Raw genomic sequence first — 27,735 nt, 5'->3', positions numbered from 1 at the left:
TCCAAAGACAAAGGCACAAAGGCATTTTGGGAGCCATCCGCTCCATTATTGTTTATTCTTTGCTTATGTGACAACATTTTTAGACACACTCACTGCATTTGCTGTCCTCGTCGCTGCTGTCCCCGCAGTCGTCGGCTCCGTCACACACCCAGCGGTTGGGGATGCAGCGGTGGTTCACGCACTCGAACTGGGAGGCCGAACAAAACTTATCTACGGGGGAGCAGAAGGAACGTGTGAAGAGAACAAAACAAAGCCATGTGGTCTGCAGAGCATATGCATTGAGTTGATAAAACATTTTCAAGTCTGTTTTATACATAAAGGGGAAGAAAAGAAAAAAACACTTGTGAGAGCAAAGACTAGGTGACTAGACTAGATTAGGTGGACCAGGAAAATGGCAATGGTGGCAAAGCACAGCCAGTTATAACGCCAGTAATGATGTCACGGTATAACATTGACATCATTGGTGCTTTTTCAAGACATCAATCCATCGTTCTGACGGTCACATCAGAGAATGTTTTTTTACATAGAGAGGCAAAAACAGTTACCAGAAAAAGGATACGTAATACACATGCAAACAAGGTGAAAAAGAAACAATCCAATCAAATATCCACCCCTTCCGACCCATCAGTCTCACAACCCTGCATTCACTCTAACCCTAACCCTAACCCTAGCCCTAACCCCATCCTGGCCCATTAGCAACAAAAACACACATAAATGATTGAATGAATTATTTTATGAAGTACTGGACATACAGCTTATCCATACGTACCACAGTGAGCCTCGTCAGCGCCGTTCTCGCAGTCGTTCTCCTTGTCGCACGTCCAGCTCATAGGGATACAACGTCCGCTAGGACAAGCGAAAAAGGGTGTCGGACATTTTGTTTTCCCGGTGCCTGACAGGATGAGAAACAAAAGCAAAAAATGAAAGACAAAAAATTAAACGTACAATACTGCATTTTTTATTCAGTCTTTTTAAGCTGCACCTAAACATTTCAATCACTCAAATTAGCTGTGAACCATCTGTGGAAACACAACTCAGACTTTTTCACTGCAGGGCCAAGGCGTTTTAGAGAGGTTGCTACAATACCTGGGCAATTCCTTTCATCGGAGAAGTCTCCACAGTCATTAGCGCCGTCACACAGCCACGAAGGGGCATAGCAGAGCGTGGTGAACTCGCACTTCTGAAAGGTCACTCCCTTCACTCCCAGACGGAAGTAACTGGAACAGTCGGTGGCAGCTGAAGAAAGAGAGCAGTACTTTACACCGGGGCCTGGAAGTAAGTGTTGGCTTTGGTCAGTTGCATTGCGTGACACTAAATTGAACTTACTGCAGTTCATCTCGTCGCTGGCATCCTCGCAGTCCACTTTCTGGTTACACTTGCTGGAATTGGTGATGCAGCCTCCGTCTCGGCACTGGAACTGCTCGGCTGTGCACAGTGTGGCTGACACGCACAAACGAGACAGATGGCAGTGATTGCGGTAATGCGGCAGAGCATAGTTCTGGCTTAAAATATTGAAAGACTGTGGATGGGGAAATCTTATCTGATTAGAAGGTTCGACTCACCGTTGCAGAAAAGCTCATCCGAATTATCTCCGCAGTCATCCTGTCCAGTGCACCAGGAGCTGTGCCACACACAGCGGCCATTGACACACCGCCTGTAGCCCTTCTTACACACTCGGTTGGCTGACAGGAAACAATATAGACTCAAATTACAAATGTCGACAAGACTACGCAGACAACAACAACCTGTTTGTTACAGAGAGAGAGGCAGCACTCACCACAGTACGACTGCTTCTCGTCAGACTTGTCTTTGCAGTCAGCTGTCCCGTCACAAGTCTGGCTGTATTCTATGCAGTCTCCATTTCCACACTCAAACTCGTCGATGCTGTTACACGTTGTGTTCACGGCTGAGAGCAACAAGGCAGAAAAATACACTCACCATTGTGGGAAATATTCATCCAAATCTATTGAAAGCCTGATCCCAACATATCATATTCATTTTATTATTTTCACATCTACATTTAAGGTCAGTTTCTGTAAATTAGAATCTGCATAATTTATCAAAATTGTTTCTGAAAGTCAACTCGGATGGTCATCTTGTGGTGGCGGTTCTCCAACACTCCTTCTTTGTATTACCTATGCAGGTGTTATCTTCCAAAAGCTTCCTGTCGCCACGGCAACTGCAGTTGACCCGTCCCTCGGAGGTCAGCAGGCACAGGTCCTGACATCCCCCATTGTTAACACGACACAGAGAGAACTCGCCTGTGCAGAGATAAGGAAAGTTTACTGAAATTTAGTCACACAATCCTCAGTGTTATGTAGCTACTTGTGACCACACTACCAACTACACAAGCAAACACACTCACCCACACATGCATTCATCTCCGCACACCAATACCCCTGCGTGGACGTTGAGATTGCTCCACTTGGGCCTAATGCATAATTTAGAGTGACTCAATCTAAATGGGATTTACGGCCATTACCGCTCGCTCTTGGTGGATATGGGCACTGTGGGTGTCGGCGTGATAGAAAGCTGAGGGAATGAGCCAAGCTGAGGGAGAGGATGGCTGACAGTGTGGGAGTGGAAAAAAAAGAAAGGCTGCAGATAAGTTGGAGAATGAGGCAGAGAGGTATAGATAAAGGTGACAAACAGCGATTCAGAAGGCGTATGTGTCAGCCTGTGGTAATACAGAGCTGATGTATGGCCTTTGTGAATGTCGGTCGTTCCCATTCTGGAGATGTGCAACTCATCTGCTGCAGTGTCACACTCCTAGATTACTTCTGTCACATCATTAAGTGCTGTGCTGCGGCAGAGGAGCGTTTGTGGTGACGCGTGTGTCTGTGCGCTCAATCAACAACAGCCTATGTGGTGGTTATATTTCAAAATAGATAAACTGCTAAACTGAAGAGAATACGGTATCAATGTCAAATGTGGTGTTTATCCTTCACCTAGTGTGGACCTCAACAAAGACACACACAGAAACAAACACACAAACAAACACAGACACGCACACAACACAACCATAACACAATCGCTGATCCTCCCGATGACTCACAACTGTTTGTGTCATTGGCCACTGCAACGATGCCCATCGGCTGCTGAGGGATGTCAGCACGGAGCACCTTCATGTCTCCTCCCGTGTACTTGTCGGCCCGCAGGACGGCCCTCCTCACCCAGTCAGTCCAGAAGATGTAGTCCCCATACACAGCCAGGCCGAACGGATGGACAGGCTCATTCTTCAATACCACCTATAGGGGGAGTCATAACTACAGTCATGAACCTCAGACAACAAGGGAAATGCCTCCATGCAACAAACAGAGCAATAGTACCCAGCAATAGTATTTATCAGTATAAGTATAATGTGAGACATCTGTGTTTGTGTGTGACTCACGTAGCGCCGACTGCCATCGTACTCGCAGCGCTCAATCTTGTCTAGTGTAGCGTCAGAGAAATACAGCTTTTCCGCACGGTGGTCTATGGCCAGGCCGTTAGGGGTCCGAATATCAACGCCGATAATCACCAGGACGTTGGCGCCGGTCAGAGTGGCGCGCATGATGCTGGGAGAGTGCTCATTCCAGTTGGTCCAGAACATAAGGCTGCGGAAAAGAGAAATAACCTATGATGCATGCATGATGTGTTTTAAGGAAAAATGTTCCGGGCGAAAAGGGTTCTCACCTCTGACACTCATCGAGGACAAAGGCTCGGGGGTGGTCGTCTCCGGACATGTTGACCACGGTGTGCCTGTCGACAGCACCCCACCGCCTCTGATCCACTGTGTGCCGCGTGATGGTTGAGGTCGTGTAGCTGGTCCAGTACAACATGTCCCAGCCTCTGTGGTACGCCAAGCCCTCCACGGAGCCCACATCTGCAAAACAACAGAGAAACAGATGGAAGAAGGAGGGGGAATGAAAAGAGATAATAAAAAGATTAGGATGAGAAGCCACAATTGAAATGGCGGAAAGGGGCAAGAAAGGGACGAGGAGAGAAAAAAAAGGAAAGAGGGAGGTGAAGGAAGAGAGACATGGGGAAAAAGAGGAAACACGTCAATCCCAGTGCGGTGTTAAAAGGCCAAGTTTGGACTGTCTGGCAGGAGCGCAGCACTGGCAGACGCGTGTGGCAGCGCATTGGAGGCTGTGGACATGACAGCTTGGTATTAATAACCTAGAACACTGCGTGATTTAAGGCTTAGGTCCAACAAATAGCTCACCAAAAAGGTCATAATAACAGTTAACAGTTCGCGTGTTGCTTTCCATAGCACTACCTCATCCTCACATGAGAAGCGAGGAGTCGTTTTTCTGCTCTAACAACCTTGGAATGAGCGAAAGGTTGAGCTTGTGAGCTTGCACGACAAACACAGAGAGGAGCCAGAGATGGAAGGAAAACAAAGTACTGCAGTGCAAGATAGATCACAGTCACGCTGCTGTGGGAAAAAATGACCACCACGTACGTATCGGAATAATTGGTAACAGTTGTCTGCAATGGAAAGGGACAGTATAATAGTGATCCAGGCCTTTTCGGGGCTGGATGTGAGGGGGTTCACCAGCAGGTGGGACACTTAACACTTCACCTCCATATCTCCACTGCAACGCCGCGGACACGAACAAACATAAGCCTGGCCCGAGCCATGAGAGCCTGAACGTTTAAGAGGCCGGGAAACGGCGAGCCACAGGAGAAAAGGCAAAAATAAAAAGAGCTCCCTCCTCGGCTTAGCCCGCTCGTAAATCAATGCCTTAAAAAAATCAATGAAGCGCAACATGAAATCTATTAATTGCTATTTCCTCTTTCTTTAGTGCTGTTAATGAATCGTAAATCTCTTGCTCACAGCGCTTTCTAATCAAATCCATGGTTTTCCACTTCTGTATATCTTCACCTTGTTGACCCGGGCCATTCTCTGTGTGTTTCTGCTTGTCTGTGACAATGCAGCTCGGTCTGAATTTACTGCCGGTTGGGTGGGGGGGGGGGGGGGGGGGTTGAGCAGATTATAGTGCGGTTTATTGCTGTTATCTAGGTGCAATTGCAGCTGACACTTCAGTTCGGTGTGTTCGCTATCAGAGCACTGGTCAATAATTACCCCTGATTTTTTAAGGCAAACGTCATTTCACTGTGCATGCCTGTATCTGGGGGGGGTGGCACCTGCAAAGTCAACAGATCCTTTCAGAAACTATACAGAAGCCACAGACCCTGGGAAAGGCCTCCATGGACCCTCCTACATAAAGCAGGCCAGCCAATCTCTCTCTCTCCTGTGCTGTGATAATCAGTCCAGAGTTCACCTCTCCTTCACTCTCGCCGTCTAGTTGTTCACCTCTTCTTCCTCTTGTGCCGTCATTCTCCATTTCCCTTCCACCAGAGATCCCACTCTCCGCAGAGGAAGAGGCTGATTATGGATTGCCGAGCTCGGGCTTGATTGGAGAGGCTGAGTGGTCCGAGGTGACAGGAAATCACATGGAATCGAAGCTCTCGACAGTCAAAGATGGGGAAACACGGGTGCTCACATTCTCAACTAAACTTCAGTAGGGTCTGATGTCATTTTGTTCCACTCATACCTCCATTCTATCACAAACAGAGCTGACAGCAAGGAGGTCGACTGAAATGGCTTGATTCACATATTCTGGATGTGTTTTAAAGGAGAATTCAAGTCAGAACAGGGAAGTGTATTTAGTGTGTATGTCTTTGTATTGTATGTGTACATTTCATGAAGGACAGAAGTGATTAGACACCTGAGTAACTCCTGAGCAGACTGCTATCAACCCACAGTGTGAGTGATCATTCCCACACCCTGCTCGTATTATTTGATTTTTTTTATTGTCCTTGTTTTATGACTCAATCCCGCTGACGCACAATGCTGTGGAACTTAATGGGTGCAGAGGATCTGCAGGGAAACGTCACCGACACTGGGCGGAAAAATGTGGAACAGGTTCTCGTTCCTTTGTTCGATGTGTTGATTCTGGTGCTTGGAGTCGGGGGTCAGTCCATGGTGATGGTGATCCTGTGCAGAAGGCGGGGTCGAGGACCAGCATGCATGGGACAGCCTCCTCAGGGCTCCATGACGGGCACAGGGACAGACACCCTCTTGCTGGCCCTGAGCACCGCAGACCTGATTCTGCTCTGTGTGCTTCCCTTCCACACAGTCGCTGTGGCCACGCAGCGATGGCCCTTTGAGGACTTCATGTGTCGCCTGGTGAGCTTCTTGGGATCAGCCTGCTCCTCCGCCAGCGCCTTCACCCTAGCCACCCTGGCTGTGTCTCGGTATCTGACTGTGGTGCAGCCTGTGAGGGCTTATAGCCACATCTCCCCTCGCAAGGTGACTGTAGCTGCCGCCCTCCTCTGGGTCCCTGCGTGCTGCCTGGCCGCTCCCCAGCTGTTTTTTCGTTCTGTGGGAACTCCACTCCGGGCCCCCGATGACTTAGCTTGCTTTGCTTTCCTGTCCCAGCGTGATCAGATGATCTACGGGTTGTCTCACTTCCTTGTGGCCTTCTTGCTCCCGCTGATCGTCATTGCGGTGGCATACAGCAGCATCTACGTGTTTCTGTGGCGGAGTCGGCGTGCTGGCAGAGCCCCGCAAGTAGAACGCTACCAGAGTAAGGTGACCCAGACATCGGCTATGCTGGTGTTGGCTTTTACATTGTGCTGGCTCCCTTCATACGGCCTCACGCTGGCCTTGCTGGTGGACAATGCATCAGGAGCCACTGGCACCTCACCGCGTTATGGCCCATTCAGCGTGTTTGCCCGCCTCATGGCCACCTCTTCTACAGTGGTCAACCCCATCCTCTACGTGCTCATGTCTCAGAAGTTCAGACAAGACCTGCTGGGGCTGTTCAAAAGGGAACAGCAAAGGGCCGCTGGGACAGTGACTCTAGCTGCTGCTTGACAATATCACTATCAGCACCAAGCGGCTACCTGATACAACTGTCAAGCTCTCACACAAGGACTGACAGCAAGACAGCGTGTACAAGCTGACAGGAGTTATTTTCCTGACAGACTCCTGTGAAGAGAATATTACAGTATGCATTTGAAGGCTTAAATGGACACATGCATTATCCTCATGAGGAGTTCAGAACTTACAGCTGTGGACAAGATTCAACTCTTTTGGGTCATGCGCCTCTACATTCCTGAATCATGTTCTCTTGTAAACCAGATTAAAGTAAAGGCCCTTTGGTGAAAGATTAACAGTGCACTTGTGTTTTGTTGTGTGGAGATAAAGTAAATGAGGATCTGTCTGCCTCTGGGACTGTTTATGTTTTTAAAGCAATGATAAAAAAACGTCATTCTTTTTAGTTTTGAATGAACGGGTTTGGCTACAGCTTCAAAATAAGACATCAAAGAGTGTTTGGGAGATGTTTTTGCCTTTAAGATGTTCCAGCTGTTTTGTTGTCTTCTCACTAGGGGGTCTTCTGTTTACAAGTAAGATTCTTTGTTATTCAGGAGAGATGAGAAATGACACGACAATGACATTTTGCTATGGGAGGATGATTAACAAGGGGCTCAGACACACTGTGCTTAGGTGCGCAGTATGTGTTTGTGTGTGTGTGTGGGGTATACTCACTATCTACTACAGTCTTGCGGTCAGAGCCATCATCATTGATCTGCTGGATGTTGCCAAAGTGGATGTCACTGAAGAATATATGGTTGGCGCCCTTTCCTCCTCCTCCTCTGTAGTCAAACGTGAGGGCAATGACATTCTTCATGTGCTCTGGGTCCTCAAACGGTTTTATGGGCGCATTTAGATTGTTTTCATCCGACAGGTGGACACTCTTCAGTATGGTTCGCTCCGAGTAGAGCAAGTAGCCATCATAGTCACGGCAGCTTTGCCCGTCTTCAGCCAGCATCCCGTGGGCGCAGGCGCACGTACGCTGGCCGTTCCCACGGAAAAGACACAGCTGCTGGCACCCGCCGTTGTTGTGTTTGCACACGTTAGTTCCTGTACATAAATCCATGATTAGATGATTGTCGATAATTTTCAAATATTATTTTTAATTTCTCTAAATTCTCTAAAGTCAAATAGAGGATAAATGCACTGCAGTATTTCATGATTACCTTGTTGCCTGGCCCTGTTGAACACCTTGATGTCTTTGAGCTGTACTCCAATTCCTGTCCTGAGAGACACTGAGTCTGTGGCGTTGTCCTTGCTTCCTCTCTTTATGGAGCCGTTTGCATGTGTCCTGGTCAAGGCAGACAAACAGCATTAATCTGAAGTTACCGTGGGCACATAAAGAGCAAAAATCACTTAGTTCAAGTAGGACTGAGAGGACGAGGGCATCACACCTGTCACTCCAGTAGATGTAGCTCTCAAACACGGACACAGAGAACATATCCATGTTGTTGTTGGCCAGCACCACTTCCCTGTTCTCTCCAGTCTCCAGATTGATGCGCTCTATCTTGTCTGTTCTCGCATCACACCAGTACAGAAAACTCTCCTATATATAGCATACACACACAGAAAAGGTGACGTGAATGTTGCTCACCTGTGCTGTAACACACTCAGTACGTTTACATAACATGAAATAAAAGCATTGATTGTACTGTGAATAAGGCATTAAATCACAAATCATTCAAAGTATTTTTATCATTATTGTTGTTGTTAATTGCATTTTGAGTATTGAGTGGATATACAGTAAATACAAAATGGAGCATTGTTACTGTACCTGGTAGTCAACTGAGATGCCATTTGGCCAGCTAATACTGGCATTGACCAGGACAGCCCTCTGGGTGCCGTCTAGACGGGACCGTTCAATTCGGGGATACTGGCCCCACTCTGTCCAGAACAGGTATCTTCACACACACACACACAAACACACACAAACAAGGCATAGACATAACTTCCTTATGACGAGAGGACAAAATGAACAGCAAACACCTCGTACCAAAGTAAAACTAGAGTGTTTTCCTCTTACCCTTTTTCAGGGTGGACAGTAATAGCACGAGGCTTGTCCAGGCCCTGGGAGATGACCACATAGCGGAAGGAGCCATTCAGTCTGGCCACCTCAATCACATCAAAGCCCTGGTCTGTCCAGTAGATGTTCCCTGTGGAGGACGGACAGAAGAGAAACAACAATGTTTTGTCAGATCCTGAAACACTTTTATGCAGCGTGCCCTACAGTGAAGTAACCTAAAGAAACAATCTCTCTCTCTTGATCCTCCTCTCTTTTCATGTCCTCTATTATTCCAAAATACTTCCTCTTAATAGTTTTCAATCCTCCTTCAACACACACACACACACACACACACACACACAGATGTTTGAATCCTACAGGTGTGGCACTGTGTTTCTATAGGTTGAAGGAGTTGTTCACCTGCGATCCAGTCCACAGCGATTCCCTCCACTCTGCCGATGCCATTGGTGATCACGTCCTCTCTCCAGGTCTGGTCTCTCTTAGCCCTGCTGATGGTGCTCAGGCCCATGTCCACCCAGTAGATTGTGTCGTTGTCTGCAAAAGGGAAGGTTGCAAGCTTAGAATAAACAAAGACTTTCGGCTACATCAAAGGGACAAAATGTTTACACGCCGTCTTTATCGGAGCCATGTGTTGCTGATGAGGAGGCTTACCGGCGTGGAAATCTATGCCCACAGCAAGGGAGGTGCCCGACACTGGTACCAGGGCATCAGACTTGTCTGATGGATCCAAGGGAATACCACGTATGCCCTCGTGCACAGAGTACAGCAGGAAAGAGCCCACACCTGCCGCAAAGATATTACGTCATATCAATATTTGTCCGTTTTCTAAATTTCTTTATCATCAGGAATCCAGCTGGTGTGTGTCAGTATCCTACCCTCGCACGATTGCTGCCCTCTGCGCAGGCTGTATCCAGCCGTGCACATACAGGCCCTGGTGGTTGGGGAGGTGGGGAGGCACAGCTGGGAACAGTCTCCATTGTTATTACTACAGAGATTAGTGCCTGAGAACACAAAAGCACCAGAACAAATACACAAAACAAATCAAAGAAGCGTTACGCAGGGAGACATAAACAGATGTGCAAAAGCTTAGACAAATAGGCAACAAGCAGCAGGCCAAACAGACATTGACAATGAGACCAAGGACACATTTGCTCTTTTCTTCCAAGCTTAGTATCATTCTTATTTTTTGCATTGCAATTTCCGAACACAAGTGAACTGTAGTTTAGGGGGAGGGGGAGGGGGGCTCGCACCTCTCTGAACAGTTTCATTGTAGATTTTCAAATGCATGATGGGGGAAGTTCTGTTTCTCAGGACTTTCCAGTTGCCGCCATCTTGCTTGTCACAGGTTCCTATCTGGTCAGTTGCTTGGTCCGCCCACCATAATTTGTCTCCTAAAGGACACAGCCCAGCAGGAGAGTCAACACCCTGAACAGCACTCTAGTTCAGAGACGGAATGTGCTCATATGTTTAAATGTCAAGTCCAAACTTAAACCAACAGCTTTCTGGAGGCTTACCCATGATGGCCAGGGCAGTCGCTTTGGTTAGTTTACCCTTGACACCCTCCAGCACCTCCACTTCTGATCCGTCCAGCTTGCAGCGGCTGATGGTGCTGTTCCCAGTGCTGATCCAGTAAAGCTGCTCCGTGTCAAAGTCAATGGAGAGGCCTGGGAAACAAGGACAATAGTGGCGTGTTAACACCTGCCCCGTCACTAGGGTGCGCTGACTCACACGTATCTGGTCTCAGGCGTGCCATATAATTACTGCTCGTCCGGTGAAGAGACAGAAGCAGGATGCTAAAACATCTGGAGGTGACTCACCCACTGGGCCCTTCTGGTTGGTAAAGAGGACACTGCGGTTGCTTCCGTCTGTGTTGGCCATACTGATGTCGTCCCCATCTGTCCAGTAGAGCTTCCTGAAGGAGACCAGTGAAGAGAATCAGCAAAGTTATCCAACAGACTTGTGATTATTTTTCTATAGCAACTAATGCCACATTGCTTATACATTCTGTAGAATATCACTGCTGTAATGGAAAATAACACCTACATGGTTTTTATAATAAATTCTTTCACCAAATACAATATGTGTTTTCATATATTGCATTTTTCATTTTATTTTGTAAACTGAGGATAATGAGATTGGGTGAGGTGGGAATGTGGCGGAGATTAAATTATGTTTTACAGCTGAAAAACATCAACTTATCAACCCAACTCAAATTCACAAACACAAACACACACACTCTCTGTTTCTATTCTTTCACTTACAAACTTTTTGTGCTTCAAAGTACTCAATAAAGGCGCACACGCACACACAGAATATATAGGACAGTGTGATTGTGTGTCAGTGTTTGGACTATTTGTAGCCTGTGTTTAGGTATCCATCTTCAGACCCACCCCCAACTTCCTGTCAAAAGCAGCCACTTCCACCGCACCCTTCATTTGTTTGTTAACATGCCTTTGACTAAGGTTTTTTTGGGAGCATTTAAACTCCCACTGTCTCATCTTTGCACACTCACACACTCACACAAACAGTTCACCCCTCCCTGACTGTCTTAGCCCCGACCGACTGCAGGACACATTTTGGGCGGCATGTTTGTGTGCCAGAAAGAGGAGACAGCCCCGGCATATGGATCTAGCATCTGCTTCTCATTTTCACCCATGCCAACAATTCTCAGATCGGAAACATTCCTCCACTTAAATAGGCTAAGTCTTTCAGAGAGAGGAAGGAGTACATAAAAACAGAGAAGCAGTGAAATACCCTTTCCTCATCCACCTCAAATACTCACAGGCACAGATATTCCTGCACGACTAAAAGGAAATACTGTGTGTATAAACACAGATGGCCTGATCTCATTTGAGATGAGGCCCTAGCCGGGCTCTGTTTGAGGCTGGATGAGGTTTCAAGAAGAGAGAGGGAGAGAGAGAGCAAGAGCGGGAGGGAGGGAGGGAGCGAGGGAAAATGGACACTGGGCAATTGGGACAGGAGGGGACAGGATGTAAGACAAACAGTTATAGAAATAGAAATAAGACAGCAACAGTGTGTGTAAATAATTCAGACACAATATCTGAGCCCTGCTGTCTTTCAAAATAAGAATGGGAGAGGAGTGAGAAATAAAAGGGCAGAAATTAAAGATGACACAAGGAAAAAGTTCAATTGACAGCTTGCCAGACAGTGTGCATGTGTACTGTGTACGCACATCTGTGAGTATGTGTACACAGTGCGTAGGTTCAGCAATTTCTGAGAGAGAGAGAGAGAGCGAGTGAGTGAGTGAGACCCACCCCAGTATTGGGTGCAGCACCAGACAGTGTGGTTTGTCCAGGCCCTGGATTACAGCATTTTTAAAGGAGCCGTCCAGTCTGGCAACATTAATCTGCTTCTTATTGGCGTCATAGCTTGTCCAGAACAGGTTCCTGGACACCCAGTCTACTGCCAGGCCGTGAGCATTGGGCAGATCTTCAGACAAATGAAAAACATACAGCTAAAGTCATGAATCGAACCTCTCATTCATGCTGTAACAATAAGACAAAACATACAAGAATGACTTCAGGCATTTTTCCTCTTTGAGACAATCCAGAGAGAAAAAGAACAACAAAGAATCTTGCAGTTACATGCTACACTGTGGTTCAATGAGAACATGAGCACATTTGTGCACAAGAGTGTGTGTCCATACCAGCGGACACCACAGTCTCGACTCCAGTGCCGTTGATGAAAGCTCTCTTGATGCTTTGCGTGCGTACATCAGACCAGTAGATGCGTTGCTCCATAGCATCATAGTCCAGCACGGTGACATTGTCAATGTCTGGCACGGTGAAGGAAATGATGTAGTTGTAGTACGGGCTGTCGATGTCCACGCCTCGGATCTCCGTTTGGCGAGCGTACAGCAGGAACTGACGAGACTCTGCAGGGACGGGAGAATTTTGACACGCATCACACAGCAGTTCCCCAAGTCTTCGGAAGACAGTCATGACAATGTAAGTGGAGCAATCAAGAGTGCAATGTACCTTTCAGTCAAAACACGTATATACATCTATACTGGCACGAAGCACGAGTGCACACTAAGGCCAGAGCTGTGATTTGGTGGTTGAAGCAGAGACCAGTCTATCGGTTGCTGTTGCCACTCGAACAGACAGTTAATTCAATTGCATTCTGACTGCAGTGATTGTGTTTGGCTGGATAACTCAATAACACAGCATGACAGTGTGAGTGAATTCAGTCAGCACTGACACTTTATAACTGCATCGGTCTCATTGGGTTTATCATCATTTCACCGATCAGCTCAAGTGACAGACAGCAGAGAGAGAAACAGAAACAGAGAGAGAGAGAGAGAGAGAGAGAGCGGGAGATAGAGAACACAGAACACAGTCATCCTGTATCCGCCAGGCCAGACTGAATGTGAAAGGTTGTGGCTAATGCCTGGATCAGACAGAATGGGGCTCTCCATTCCATTACCCCCAGAGATAATTGAAAGTGCTGTCATGAATACTAAAGTCACACACTGAATAAACAGCCTGGGTCTCACTTTCACACACACACACACACACACACACACATGCACGCGCACACACACACACACACACACACACACACACACTGCAATGTGCACCTAAGCAGAAAAGAGATAGCGCCTCTAAGCGAACAAAAGTCTCCCACTCCTTCTCTCTCACTCTCTCTTACACACAAACACATGGAAGTAAATAATTTAGGGAAGATAATCTGCTGTCTCAGAGGGGAGTCAGACAGTGTGGATTCAACAGTTACTTCATTTATATGTGTGTAAGTGTGTGTGTATATGCTTACCATAGCAAGTGCGTTTGTCAGGGCTCAGCTTCATGAGGTGAGGACAGGCACATGAGAAAGTCTGATTGTAGTTGATGAGACACAGGTGAGAGCAAGGTTCTTTCCCATCTTTGGGTGCACATGGGTTAGGAGCTGGAGAAATTAAACACAAGAGAGAAGAAGAAGATCTGTACTTAGGTTTCTCTGATTTGGATCAAAGTATCCAGACCATAACATGACGTGTTCATGTTTCAGATGTGCGTCTCACCCTGGGGCTGTCTGGATGGGTGATAAACCTGGAGGTCAAAAGGTTGCGTGTTTGTCCTCTGGACCACAGTGACGTTACTTCCCGTCCACTTGTTTGCCTTCGCCAGTGTGTTTGTCCTCCAGTCCGTCCAGTAAACCTCTCCGCCGTACATGGTGACGGCGAAGGGATGTGACAGATACTCGTGCCCCCGCAGGACCTCGATCAGCCCCGAACCGTCATACTTGGCAGAGTAAATGGCGTCAGACCTGAGAATCGCAGGAAATTCAGTTCGGTTACATATCTGTAAATAAAAACAAAGGTGTCTTGTATAAGTGTGTTTGTTGTGCCCTCTGTTTGACCTGGCGTCGATCCAAAGGATTCGCCGCTCCAGATAATCCACAGTGAGTCCATTTGGCCAGCCACCGTTGCCAGTTTCCTTGTGAATTGTCTTCCTGCCCTCTCCACTCATGGAAGCCGCTTCAATCCTCGGTAAGCTGGCATCCCAGTCTGTCCAGAAGAGGATCCTGCAGGCCACATGGAAGTCGAGTCAGCAATTCAATACAAATACAATCCATACTACAACTGAAACGTTGGGCCTTTAATATTAATTAAAGATTATAAAAACATAATCCACCAAGGAGTTTAAGGTCCTATGTTTTAGGTCAGTAATGTCAATTACCAGTTAAATTTCATCATAACTGTGCGATCTCTGAGTGCCTTCTTGTAAATGTTTTCTCTTTGGTAGGAAATAGTAAATACTGTAACTGGTGCAGCAGTTACCCGTCTCGAGGGTCCAGAGCGATCGCCCGAGGGTGCTCCACCTCCCCGGCCAGCAGCGTGGTCCTCATGGTGCCATCTAACTTGGCCACCTCTATCTGATCCAGGTTGCTTTCCACCCAGTAGATGTTTCCTGCTATCCAGTCCACTGCCAGGCCCTCGGGGGTCGCCAGCCCATACTGGATTACCACATCGAAGCTGGTCAAAGCTACGAGGACAGATAAACCGGACAGGAGACACAGTCAACAATGGGATTATATCATCAGAAGTCTGATGGCTCCAGTGTATTTAGGTTTCATCCTGGCTGGGACTTGCAAATGGCCACTTTTACATAATTTCAGATTGTACTTAAACTTGAAGCACTAATTCATTTTTATTCATTAATTAAATATGAGCTTGCATCTCTTCGAGGAATATAGTGCAATAAATCAAAACTTGAATAAAACCAGTACTGGAGTGAGAGCAGTTAGAAACCTAAATATGAGCTGACTTGCAGCACTACAGAAACATTTCCCAGCCTTCTTCTAACCCTTTCATTTCCCACTGCAGCTCTAATCAGAGAGAAATGTCTAATTATTTGAGATGACTCATTATCCTGTCTGGAGCTGTGAAAACACACATTTGCCTATTGTGCTGCATGTGCAGAGTAAACACATGACCATAAACGCTGTACTGCCACAAGCACAGACACACACACACACACGCTCATTATTGTTGCCGCAGTCTGTCTATGGCCTTGCATGCCCTGTAGATCCAGCGTTCACAGCAACACAAGCTACAATGCCGTGACGCACATGGACACTCCATGTTTACGGTGTTTCAGTCGTTAACGCTCAGCTGATGAATGAGCAACGAATGAAGCAGCTGACAGCCAATAGGCAGAGTGCAAAGAGCAAGTGGACAGAATAATATGCTTCCCTGCAACAACAGGCACAACTTAAGTATTTTCAATTAAATCGCAGCCCACTCCGATGACATAATGGTGATGATGTAAAACACCAAATGACCCATCATATAAATGAATTGTTCCTCCTCACCTCCATTCTCAGACAGCTTGCCGCGATAGATCTTGTCCTCCACCACATCCGTCCAATAGAGGGCGCTCTGGCTGAGATGGAAGTCGAGAGCAATGGTGTTCCTCAGGCCAGGCACAAGCACACTGAACTCTCCTTTGTTCAGATCGATGCGGCGGATCTCGTGGCGATTAGAGAAAATAATAAAGGGTTTGAAAGGATCTGTGGAGATGGAGAGGAAAAGGCAGAGGTTCATCTCCAAGTTGAAGGGTTTAAACACTTTTCTGGTTCAAAACAGCAAAAGCAGGACAAACGTGAAACACTGTGGCGTGCGATGGGACCGTGTTTGAAAGTGGCTTATCCTCAGTAATTATGACACAGTTTAAATAAGACAGGAGTTATCTGCAGCTAACAGGCCGCCAGATAGGCTGTGTGAGGAATTACCCGGCACCGGTGTGCAGCACACAGCAAAAACTATAAATTCACGTTGTCTCATTGGGATGGAAGTAACTGGTAGAGTATATTATAGGATGTATAAGTATAAATACAGCATATAAGTCTTAGGAAGTAATATTGTTTTGTGGAGGATAACATTTCCAGCTTATTTAATATGACTAAGTAGCTTCCATCTACCATGTGGTGCCCTCTCACTGACTTTAATAACACGCTTATCTACTCTTCATGTTACACTTTAATATTTCACATTCTTTCTTCCCATTAAATAATAATTACAGTGTCCGGGCCTTTTTATGTCTTCCTCTCATCCGTTACTCCCCTGCCTCTGCCTCTCTCTCCCTCTGTCTCCCCTGTTCTAAAGCCTATTGTGCAAAGAATATCCCATTTTGGCACTGTGTGTGTCTCCTCCAACCGTCTCCTCCACCACAGTTTCCTGCCTGGGCAGCTTCTCCTTTTCTTGATCCCAAACCCACACCTCACTTTATAACCCTGGAGCCTCCATTCTGCGGTCTTCGACCCTGACACAGCCAGAAGTAAGGCACTACTGTCTCTCTCCCTTATTGCGCAACTAGCCTTAATCATGACTTGTTACTTCTCCTCTTTCCTACCACTCATTTAGACTCCTGGTGTCTTCGTTAATATATAGAATTTCCCTCCCTCGCCCTCTCAATCCCATCATCCTCTACTCTCTCCCTTCCATTGTTTCCTCCCTCCCTTACCAGTGCTCTTGCAGTTCTCCATGTCTGGCTCCAGCTCCCAGCCCTCGTAGCAAGAGCATTTCACACTGAACTTGTCTTGCTCGCAGCGTTGACTGCACTTAAGGTGTTTGGCACAGAAGCTCTGGATCTGACAGGTTTTGTTGTCTGAGCCCAACTCCATGCCCAGTGGGCAGGAACAAATCACACCCTCGCCAGGGGACACTGTGCAGTTATGGCTGCAGTCTCCATTGTCCAGTGAACACAGGTCTAGAAAAATGAGAAAATTAGTGGACAGTGTCAGATTGCTACACAGAGTTGTTATGAAACCATTGATCAACATACTGAAACCACGACTTAAGAATCCAAGATTTACTTGCTTTTTTGCCAATCCCTGTTCTGAAACACAGCCTTAGCACTGTCATGTCTTACCACAGAGTTTCTCATCGGAGCCATCTGGGCAGTCATCAGTGCCATCGCAAAGTTTTTCTGCGGGGAGGCAGATGGTGGAGTCGTTGGCACAGACATGGTGAGAGAGTTTACACACCAGCGCCTCACAGTTGTCCTCATCTGAGTTGTCCTCACAGTCACTGTCTCCGTCGCACACCCAGGCTTTGCTGATGCAGCGTGCTGTAACACCGAACACAGGAGATGCTCAGCGATAAATACACACACTGCAGCTCCTATTGTTACCTGGACTGAATGGAAGACAGCAGCACACCCACAAACCTGCTGTATTCATATATTCCTGTATTGTTATATCTTTATTTTTATCATTATAATTTTCCTGCTTCCCCACCTACATGTCATATTGCACACCTGGCTACAGGAGGGGATATCTGCCATGTTTTCTCTTGTCTTCTTAGAAAGTTCAGGCTGGGTCAGGGCCCCCTGATACGTGGGCCACTAAAGGCCTTCGAGTGTTTGTATGCGATGTTGGCTTCTACAAATAAACTTGACTTGACTTGAACTTCGGTTGTGACCTCACCAGAATCCCTGCAGCCAAACTTGACAGCTGGATCGCACATGTGTGTGACACCCTCACAATTCTTCTCATCGCTCAGGTCCATGCAATCCGTGTCGCCATCACAGCGCCAGCGTAAAGGGATGCACAAACTGTCCATCCGACACTGAAACTCGTCTGTGTGACAACCTCCAGGCGGCCGTGTGGCTGTGGAGGAAAGAGAACGACAATATAAGGCTGTCAAATGACAATGTCTGCTTTTGTGATTCTTCATTAATCAAATCAGGATAAAGAGCCTTTGGGCACAGACAAGGTGCTTCATCAAAAGAATGAGTCAACAAGCTGTCAGACACCTGGATGGGAACACACAACAGCGACAGACTGAACACAGAGGGATGCATTCTTGTTCGATCAAGATACTGAATAATTATGTTTTCAATATGATTTTCAAATGATAAAACTAATCAAATGATAAGCTTATTTACACACACAAAAATCTAAAATTATGATATAAGGTTACACAATATGATAAAGAAAAAGGGGACTAAGGGGACTAAGTAACTGTAATAGATTAGATTAGATAGATTAGATTATTAGTTACCAAGCAATAAGTAACACTAGAAAATTGTGGCCATGTTTTCTCGAGTTAAGATGCAAGTTTTTAGCCAGTTACGCACAGATCCTTTTGGTTTGATGAATGCACAGTACCCTGTTTGCACTTAGAAATGAGGTGGAGTGAGGTGGGATGAAGAGGAAGTCCATTATCATAGTGTAGCAGTGTGGCTGGCATTATTTTAAAAGCTTGATCTTCGCCCTAATGGCAGAATGACAATGCCTTGAAGTGAAAAATCTTGGCTCGGTTTCTTCTAAGGTGACCAGAGAATTTGATTTCAGCTCTGATATGAACATACGGCTGTACATTTTGTGGAGCAGATGAAGTCACAAGTCCCTGCATATTCAGTTACTGCGGTTACAGTAAATAAAATGTATGGATTAGTGAAGAGAAAGATTATTTTAATTTGGTTTCATTTATTTAAGGTTGTATTAATGAGAGAGACACCATTAAGACTAAAGTGGTGCAGGGGTATGAGAGCTGCTACCGGCACCTATGGCTTGGTTGTGCGACCCATTCATCTGTCACAGCACTATCACATTTAACAAAGATGATTAAGACAGCCATGCTTCTTCTAAAGCATTTGGCTACACAATAAAGATGCTACCAAAATGTATATTACAGTTAAAAAATAAAGGTCATGAAGAATGTATGATTTTGTATACAAGATTACAGGATTGAGTGTGTATGTAATGTGAAACCCCAGCTGAGCGGGCAGGTTAAGAAAGACACTGACCCTGATTGGTGCAGTTGGCGTGGGTCTCATCACTATAGTCTCCGCAGTCATTGTCCCCATCGCAGGTCCAGTAATCCGGTATGCATCGGCCACTGTTGCACTTGAACTGAGCACTGGAGCAGGAGTGACTACAGCCTGCTTCATCGCTGTTATCCCCACAGTCATTATCTGAAACACAAACCCAGTCATACACACTCGCTCCTGCAGCATGAGGTGCCCACTGCCCCCAAAGAGGATAAAATTATTTAAAAATAATCAAAATAAGGAAAGTTATTTTTAACAATTATGACATGACAGCGAAAACATGGAATACAAATGAAAGACAATATGAGAGGTGAGAGTAATGACAGAAACTGCATAGATCAGACCATGCACCATGGGGGAATGTACCAAGTGCTGATACATTGAGCTTGGCAGCAGAGCATTAAGCACTTCTACACCTAAGTACACCCTAATGTATAATTTATACTGCTAGACTACCTCATTTCATAGTCGGCAGGTACCTCACATTCATTCAGAGGTCAAAGTAGCCCTTGTTATTCATCCTGCCATCCTATTAAATCTATTAAATCTATGCCAAATTAAAGAGTGTGTTTGACATTAACACTACATTTTCACTGGCCTCTGTCTGTGAGTATTTAGTGTAGTTTGACTCCCTGTAGTCTAGTTCATGTCCAAACTGTGTCAAGCAGATAAACTGAGCGGCAGCATTAGCGGCCTGAAAGCAGCTCTAACTGTCTCCTCCTTGGTCTAGGCTAGCGTCATGGCTGTTGTAGGTGCATGTCGATCTATGCACTAACCGGTCAGGTTTGGACAATTCAACTCATCAGAGCCGTCACCACAATCCTTTTCTGAAAGACAGAACCAACGGAAGACAGCAGAGTGGGCGAACGGCACAACATGGAACGACACCAACAACACAGCACAACAAAAAACAAGACAGGATGGAGAGCTACAAAAACAAGCAAACATCCGCACGAAAACAAGGAAAGCACCAGCCAACATCAGGGTGGTGGACAGACATGTATAGCAACAGGTTATGGAAGAGGAAGGAAGCAGTTGCAATGGTACACAAGCACACTGGAGAGGAAGAAGAGAGGAAGAAGGGGAGACACTGACCATTATCACAGCGCCAGTTAATGTTGATGCAGCGTCCGTTGTTGCAGGTAAACTGGGTGAGGGGAAAACAGGTTGGGTAGGCTGGGGACAGAGCAGAGTCAGAGTTAAGACAAGTCACAGAAGAACCTCGACAGATTAATGACAAGGACAGGTTGACCAACCACAGGAAGCAGGCTCATCTGACCGATCACCACAGTCATCATCCAGGTCGCACGTCCAGGAAATGGGGATGCAGCGCCCACTGGCACACGAGTACTGATTAGGTGGACAGGTCCGAGCTGCAAGAAGACAAACAAAGAAGATCTGGGTTGAAGATTTATTCCAAACGCAACATGTTAGCCTGTCAGAAGAAAAAAGCTTGGGAAAACCATGATGTGGGTGTAAGTGTGTGTACCAGAACAGGTGGTGTTTGATTCATCCTCGTCGTTCGCGCAGTCGTTATCCCCGTCACACAGCCATCGCAGAGGGATGCAGCGGTTGTTCTGGCACTTAAATCTGTCGGTGGGGCAAGTGTGCTGGTCTGCGCAGCGGGAAATCACGGGACAAGAGGCGATCAAAGGCGAGAAAGTGACGAAGGAAGAGGTGGAAGGGGAATGGAAAGGTGAAGGAGTGGAGAGATGTGAGGAACAAATTAGTAAAAAGAGAGGTCAGATATTCTAGCTGTTTTGGACCAGGTTTTGTTTTGTCTGGAACAGGAATGCGTCTGCACTCTGACCACAGAAAGACACACAGACAAGCAGACAGAGAGCTTTTCCAGATCCAAAGTCATTGGTACATTCCTTTTTTTTTTGCACTCACAAGCATGTGCAGATTCAGAGCATATAAACACACACTCAGAGTCTGCTCTCTCATTTCATTCTGGCATCACCAGACTGTCAAATTAAACTGCCAGAGGTCGTCCGACTCAATGCGAAGAGGAGGGGCAGCTGTTTCAAGACTGTCACGTTAGATGATGTGTGTGCATGCCTGCGTGTGTGTACGTGTCTGCAAGACCAACGCGTGCACACTTACGGCACAGCTCAGGAGCCTCATCGCTGTTGTCGAGGCAATCATTGTCTCCGTCACACTTCCAGCGATCCTGGATACAGCGGTTGTTTTTACACGCAAACTCGCCGGGCTGGCACTGGGGCGGAGGGACGTAAGACGGGTTGGCTGAGGAGAGACAGAAAAAAGGAGGAGAGGAGAAAGAGAAAAAGAATAGTTACAAGGAATATTAAGTAAACACAAAACGTCAAGTCGAGTCAGGAAGGTGTTGCAGGAGAGACTCACACACGTACACACACACACAAAATGCACATGTTGGACATCCATGTTTGTTACCTCTACAGCTGGTGTTGTCTGCTTGCTCCAGTATTTGGTCCTCTGCACAGGCACACTGCCGACCATCAGGTATTGCCAGACACAAACTGCTGCAGCCTCCGTTGTTCACCCGGCATGCATTAGTGCCTGTGTGAAAATGTGCAGGTTTAGGGGTTAATGCAAACAAGTTCATAAATTACTGCAAATGACAACATCGTGGAGGGAAGAGGGCCCGGTACCTTGCTGCTGCTGCGCGTCGTACATGCGTATTTCAAAGATAGGCGGTCTCTCGTTTCGCAGCAGAGATGCAACGCCTGTGGTGGTGTCCAGTTTGAAAATGCTGCCGCTGCGGTACTCATTCCAGAAAAGGAAGTGTTTGTAGTGGCACAGTCCGAAGGCGTGGTTCAATTCCTGACCCTCGTACACCGTCTGGTGGTGTGACAAAAGATACAGCATGTGATACAGCATAGTGAGAACAAAAACAAAGTATATATATACATAGTAGTTCTCAACAAGGTCAAACCAAGAAAAGCATACAAGCGTACAGAATTGGCTGCATTCCATTTAGGCGCACGTGTTAATGTGCATGACGGTTTAAAGCCACCTAGATGGAACAAAGTCCTTATTAATGATATTAGTTGTCTGCCATAAAAAAGCTATGTTGTCTTAAAATGTTAAAATCCCATATATGTATAATCATCCGCACACACACACACACACACACACACACACACACGCCTGAATTGATCAATTTATATTTATATGTATCAAAATGGCAGTTGTGGCAATATTTTACTTTACGTTTACATATATTCATAGTTAGCCCACAGATTGTATAAAAACAGACCACCTACAGCTGAAGACTTCCTTATTAGCTCCCATGAAGCTTGTGCAAACCCTGTCAGAATAATCCTCAGCTTTGATTCCACTGAACTGTCAAGTCTACAGTAACATAATCCCGATGGAGGAGAGTGCTGCTGACCTTGCGTTCCGAGCTGTTAAGGTGGACCATCTCGATGCGGTCATAGTAGGCGTCCACCCAGTAGAGGAGGCCCTGGGGAATGTCAAGACTCAGGCCGTTGGGCCACAGCACAGTTTTGCTGGTCAGGAACACGTTTCTGTTAGAGCCGTCCATCCAAGCGCGCTCGATTTTCCCTCGCTTACTCTCCTTCGGGTCCTCCTCCCAGTCTGTCCAGTACATCCATCTGGGGAAGCAACAGGGGAACATTATGTTGGGGAAATAGGGTGTAAAGCTTTGGCCCCATGTTTTGATTCACTAAAGTCAACACGAAATTGGATGATGGAAACATAATTAAACACTTTTTAATGGAGTTAAAAGACCACATGATCTCAAAGAATGAGTAGGTTTTAAGGCTGAATATGTTTTTGTTGAATCTTCCCCCAAATAGTAGATCATTATACTAAAAATCCAACTCTTAATTTCAGCATTTCTGATCAATGCAGTTGAATTGCTGCGTTTCACCTGTTCTGTGTGTGAGATTGTGAAAAGTGAAACAGTGAGAGGAGAATGCGGTGCATCCTTAAGAATCCAAAGCTCAAACCCGATCCCCTACTGCACCGCCACACAGTTGCACAAAAAGCAAACGTACGGATGTGCTCATTTGCATACACACACACCAAGAAAGCACATCCACTGAGACGACTTCACAGCTTGGGCTGAACTGCCACAAGGCTAATCAGTCTGTCACCAGGTGCTTTAGTACCTGTCAATCATCACTGCTGATCTAAGCACTACATGAGTACAGTACAGCTACTGGCTTTCTACAGCATTGTGAAAAACTAGGCACAGTCCCTCACCACCACCAACATATTACTGATATAAGCCTTAACATTTCAGGATTCTTCCTCTTTCTTTTCCCTTCTATTTTTCTCTCAGAAAATTTCTCCGCCTCATCCGTCTTCTTGCTCTGTGCCTGAGCCTGATTGATTACAGGCATTAGTGGAGGCGAGTGCCTTTTCCCCTGGGAAGTGTGTGGACACACATCACCCTGTCACTAGCAATCTAAAGAGCGTTTGCGTGTTTATGAGCATGTGCTTCTCAGGAGAGGGCTCCTCAGGTCATACCAATAAGACACATGCACACATAGTTCGATTAAGAGCCAGCGAAAGATCTCGAGAGAGACGTGTGTGGTAATAAGCTTTTCAGAGATGTAATGTACACTACGGTCAAGTGTCTGTAGTCATAAGAGATGGCAAATTATGACAAAGCAAATATTATATAGAAGGAAAACAGGCATGCTACTGAGTATTAAAAGGGTGATTTTGACAACGGATGGAAGAAAGTGGTGAGAAAGGTAATAAAAAGCCCACAAAGGCACAAAAGAGTCATGAAATAACCAGAAGTAAAAGATGAAGAGAGAAGAGTTTGGTGAGAAGTGAAGGGAAGAGCATCCAAATTATTTCCCTGAGTCATGCAGAGACTCAAAGCCAGCCGACCAAAAGAAATGACCCCTATTATTATGTGTCAAAATCATGCTGATGCACAACCACAGTAAGCGCACTGAGACACACACACACACACGACAAACCACAGTTCATTACCCAGCAGTCACAGTGCCTACACCTGTAAGTAAGATTTAAACCTTTCTTCCCCCTCCTCCTCTCTACAGGGACGTGTCACCTGGATCCAGCTCAATGATCTTTATCCTCTTTATTGTCACTTCTCTGCCACGAAAAAAAAACGTGTCCATCTTTCATCAGCCTCCTCACCCATTCAGAGGATCCACGACGATGGCGCGCGGGTGAGTCATTTTGCCCTCGATCAGGGTTTTGCGGGTCTGAGAAGCCTTCTCTAGCCGTGCCACGCTGATGGTCTTTTTAGGCCCGTCGTCTGTCCAGTACAGATTGTCAGCCATCCAGTCCACCGCTATGCCCTCCACTGTGTGAATTCCTGGGCAACACACATGCACACACACACACACTGATTAGTAACAGTGTAACATGGGAAGGAGCTGGATTTGTGTAGCCAGGGAAGGAAAGAATCCATTTTTATGGTGCAATTTGTGCCTTTATCGACCAAAATTTGGATGCATTTTAAACACACTTAGGGACACTGTGTGAAAAATCAATCATTCATTTATCTAAATGGCAGACAGATTACAAATTATTCAGCGCAGACTTGGGACCCTATTTAATCCAGACAAACATAAGTCAAGATCATAAACATACTGAGAAGTTTGTTTTCCCATCAAATACAGGCTAGAATATACCATCAGCAGAATACACCTTAAGTGCATATATGGACATGTGGCAACCCTACAACATGGTCTCTGTAGAACAACTGAGATCAATAATGTGTAAATGGTGTTACTGCTGCACTTTTAGTCTAAACGCCTGTATTTGTCAGCACGTTTCTCGTTCCCCCTTACCTTCCTTCAAAATGGTGTCCCTTTCCGTTCCATCAATCTTCTGTCTTCCAATGATGTAGCTGGTGGCATCAGCAAAGTAGATATACTCGCTGGCGGCGTGGAAGTCCAGGGCTCTGGGGTTCATGAGGTTCTCGATTGGGATCATGTACTCATCTGGCACCTTCGCATTCATGTCCATGCCTCTGATGACCCCAGGGCGACCTTTGCCATAGACCAAGAAGAGCTCATGCTCGGGTTCTGTGGCAAACAAATTAGACAACATACAGTAGCTTAGAACTGCTTCCGTCGCCACGAGAAGCAGTAAACAGTGTTTTGAATTCTATCACCTGCACATATTCTGCATCATATTGATTTCAGTTCAGTAAACAATCAGAATTAAAGGCTGACTCATGGCTGCAAGCATAACGATTACACTAGGAAATAGCATGCAAAATCAGCAAAAACTTTTAATGAAAATGAAAGCGATTTTCATTTATACCACCAGAAGAGGAGGGGGAGGACGAGGAGGAGGAAAAGGAGGAGGAGTTGTTGTCGTGTCATTTAAATCTATTCACCTTTGTGTCATTTTCAAGGGCGGGCTATTCTCCAGAGGAAGATCAATATAATGCAATTATTGGTTGATAGAATATTAAAACACTTCTCAGAACCAGCTGAATCAATGGCACTGCTTTATGGAGAGGTCGGGTCGGAGCGTACAGAGCTTTAGCGCTACTCAGCTACTTTGTGCATAACTCTGCCCCAGAATTACAGTGTTCACGCCACAACCTTGGCTGTCCATGGCTCCTGATGCATCCTGGGAGCATCAACTATACATCAGCGCTAGAGGTGAGGAAGGCTACATGAGCTTAGGTTATTGACGAGCAGATGATGGGGCGATCAATGCAGCTACAATCGTGTTTCTTGAGACAAACCATTGTTGTCATGAGGAGTTGTCATGCTGATGAAAAATCGATGTGTGAAACATTCCATGGCAGACTTTCGAATATTCAACTGATAATAAAGATGTCAAACACTTGTAACCATAACTTTCCTGCAATGAACATTTGTAAGCAAGATTCACCTTTGTTAAGTAAAAACGAAATCTGAGCTCAATTCTCAAAATTGGAGCATTGAATCACAACACCTAAAAAAACATTAGAAGGCATATTGAATCAGTGACTATATCTGTTTGTAATATTGAATGAGGAGATCATTTTGGACTTGCAGTAGTTTTACTCACTTTTGCACGACTTGCCATCGCTGCCCAGGCTGAATCCGGAGCGACAGCGGCAGGTTCGGGTCTTGTGGCCATTCCCCAGCAGACAGATGTCAGAGCAGCCCCCTGCCTTCCCGAACTGGTCCACCTCGCAAGCATGGCTACGCACTGGATGCCGAGGAAGACGGAGTACAGTCAGAAAACCAAAGCATCAACTCAGCATTCTGTACTGAGAGTGTTTGTGTGTGTGCGTAAGCTACCTGGAGGCTGGCGTCTCTGGTGGTACACATGCAGTGCTCCTCCCTTGTCCACCCGCGTCACCACTTGGTAATCGGTGCTGTTGAAGCGGTTGACCCTGATCACGCTGGTCTTCGGCTGCATGTTTGCGTTGTCTGAGTTGGTGGCGTAAAGGTAGTTTTCAAACACCGTCAGCCCATACAGGTGCTCAATCTGACAGAGATACAGGATAGAGGGCAGAGAAAGAAGAAGCGATGGAATTAAATTATGTGTGTGAATACATCTATATTTCCTGACATAAATATAAGATTGTGGTAAAGGCTTTGCAGTAGGTATTTGCAGTATTTGGTGATAAAATGATGAAATGTCCGGCAGTTGTGATTTGAGAGTCAGGGAGCAACGAGTCATTTTCATTCAAAAAGTACAAAGTAGGAAGAAAGTATCTCCAGAATAGCTTCCGGCGTATCTCAAGGAATTTCAAACCATATTAGTCAGAAATTCAGTGTCTGTCAACCCTGAAATGGCTTTCTGGTCGGCGACAGCAGGCCGTTTGAGCTCACTGGGCCAGAAAGATGCACCAAGGAGTAAGATGCACAAAAGCCAGGAGGCTGCTCAGAGCGAGAGCACGAGGGAGCGATGATGCAAGGACATATGGCACGAGGAAATCTATAGTGCCAGACTGAGGAAATGCCCTTATGCATCGCAACACATCTAGCCGAGAAAAGTCAGTAGAGCAACCCTCGCTGTGGGGTTTAAAGATGCTACAGAACCCCTTTCGCACTTCTCAAATAAAAATGTTGATTTAGTAAAGGCATGTCAAGCTGATGAAGCACTTCTTGTGTTGCATGAATCAAAAACGATGACTTTGCATCAAATAGTTGCGACTCCTTGTGTGGTCAAATTAAAGCGACTTCATACATGTTTTAACGTCTCGCATTCTGTTCACATGTTTCATACAGAGTGTTACGTAAATTGAGAGGTTAAGTGATTTTGTGATTTTGTGAAGTCATCATCATACTAGACTTCCAGTATTTGATGTATACGTCTTTAATACAGCCCTAACTCATGAACCATCAATTACATCCATTTCTTACAGCCTTTATCTCAAAGACATGGATGAGCTTATGTCTTTACACAGGCACACATACACGTGAAAGAAGATGGGCAGGGTTGTGTGTGAATGTGCTTGTCCTGAGGCTCAGCGAGTAAATGAAGGCTATTGCTCCTTCAGAGATCACTGTAAAAAGCCATACAAACAGGTATAAGGGGCTATGTACTTGGCTGGTCCGGCAACATCACCAGCCTTTGCATGAGACGCTATTTATCAGCCG

At 46.0% G+C, this 27,735-nt stretch overlaps 2 protein-coding genes across 3 annotated transcripts in view; one reads left to right on the top strand and one right to left on the bottom strand.

Moving 5' to 3' along the window:
• LOC143005322 (low-density lipoprotein receptor-related protein 1-like) overlaps positions 1-27,735 on the bottom strand; it is a 77,826-nt gene that overhangs the window by 14,520 nt on the left and 35,571 nt on the right. The window contains exons 9-51 of one of the 2 annotated variants that reach the window (XM_076156661.1): positions 26,428-26,617; positions 26,192-26,335; positions 24,973-25,209; positions 24,314-24,494; positions 22,566-22,788; positions 21,823-22,012; positions 21,605-21,730; positions 21,296-21,436; positions 20,679-20,804; positions 20,446-20,562; positions 20,285-20,365; positions 19,166-19,333; positions 17,841-18,023; positions 17,285-17,482; positions 16,877-17,122; positions 15,726-15,923; positions 14,692-14,896; positions 14,271-14,435; positions 13,933-14,177; positions 13,686-13,817; positions 12,559-12,786; positions 12,167-12,341; positions 10,709-10,803; positions 10,406-10,555; positions 10,142-10,282; positions 9,767-9,892; positions 9,543-9,674; positions 9,291-9,425; positions 8,892-9,021; positions 8,643-8,769; positions 8,263-8,414; positions 8,035-8,159; positions 7,544-7,918; positions 3,676-3,865; positions 3,392-3,596; positions 3,056-3,248; positions 2,136-2,261; positions 1,778-1,906; positions 1,563-1,682; positions 1,327-1,440; positions 1,087-1,236; positions 770-892; positions 94-210 (exon numbers count right to left, since the gene is read on the bottom strand). In XM_076156661.1, coding sequence (XP_076012776.1) covers positions 94-210; positions 770-892; positions 1,087-1,236; positions 1,327-1,440; positions 1,563-1,682; positions 1,778-1,906; positions 2,136-2,261; positions 3,056-3,248; positions 3,392-3,596; positions 3,676-3,865; positions 7,544-7,918; positions 8,035-8,159; positions 8,263-8,414; positions 8,643-8,769; positions 8,892-9,021; positions 9,291-9,425; positions 9,543-9,674; positions 9,767-9,892; positions 10,142-10,282; positions 10,406-10,555; positions 10,709-10,803; positions 12,167-12,341; positions 12,559-12,786; positions 13,686-13,817; positions 13,933-14,177; positions 14,271-14,435; positions 14,692-14,896; positions 15,726-15,923; positions 16,877-17,122; positions 17,285-17,482; positions 17,841-18,023; positions 19,166-19,333; positions 20,285-20,365; positions 20,446-20,562; positions 20,679-20,804; positions 21,296-21,436; positions 21,605-21,730; positions 21,823-22,012; positions 22,566-22,788; positions 24,314-24,494; positions 24,973-25,209; positions 26,192-26,335; positions 26,428-26,617 — 7,054 coding nt within the window. The remainder of the gene's footprint in view (positions 1-93; positions 211-769; positions 893-1,086; positions 1,237-1,326; positions 1,441-1,562; positions 1,683-1,777; positions 1,907-2,135; positions 2,262-3,055; positions 3,249-3,391; positions 3,597-3,675; positions 3,866-7,543; positions 7,919-8,034; positions 8,160-8,262; positions 8,415-8,642; positions 8,770-8,891; positions 9,022-9,290; positions 9,426-9,542; positions 9,675-9,766; positions 9,893-10,141; positions 10,283-10,405; positions 10,556-10,708; positions 10,804-12,166; positions 12,342-12,558; positions 12,787-13,685; positions 13,818-13,932; positions 14,178-14,270; positions 14,436-14,691; positions 14,897-15,725; positions 15,924-16,876; positions 17,123-17,284; positions 17,483-17,840; positions 18,024-19,165; positions 19,334-20,284; positions 20,366-20,445; positions 20,563-20,678; positions 20,805-21,295; positions 21,437-21,604; positions 21,731-21,822; positions 22,013-22,565; positions 22,789-24,313; positions 24,495-24,972; positions 25,210-26,191; positions 26,336-26,427; positions 26,618-27,735) is intronic. The other variant, XM_076156662.1, reaches the window with a different exon arrangement.
• Positions 5,282-7,166, top strand: LOC143005324 (galanin receptor type 2-like). Its single transcript, XM_076156665.1, has one exon. The coding sequence runs from the start codon at positions 5,840-5,842 to the stop codon at positions 6,866-6,868; it is 1,029 nt and encodes a 342-aa protein (XP_076012780.1). The 5' UTR covers positions 5,282-5,839; the 3' UTR covers positions 6,869-7,166.

Source organism: Genypterus blacodes, unplaced genomic scaffold (assembly GCF_046128005.1).
Source record: "Genypterus blacodes isolate CSIRO-AG114 ecotype Tasmania unplaced genomic scaffold, CSIRO-AGI_Gbla_v1 ptg000070l_1, whole genome shotgun sequence".
NCBI classification, from domain to species: Eukaryota; Metazoa; Chordata; class Actinopteri; order Ophidiiformes; family Ophidiidae; genus Genypterus; species Genypterus blacodes.
Note: the sequence above shows the minus strand (reverse complement) of the source record. Positions and strands in the feature narration are given on the sequence as shown.

Bases quoted from the DNA above. Each gene is read 5' to 3' on its own strand.
- LOC143005324 (XM_076156665.1), top strand. From the start codon at position 5,840: ATGCTGTGGAACTTAATGGGTGCAGAGGATCTGCAGGGAAACGTCACC.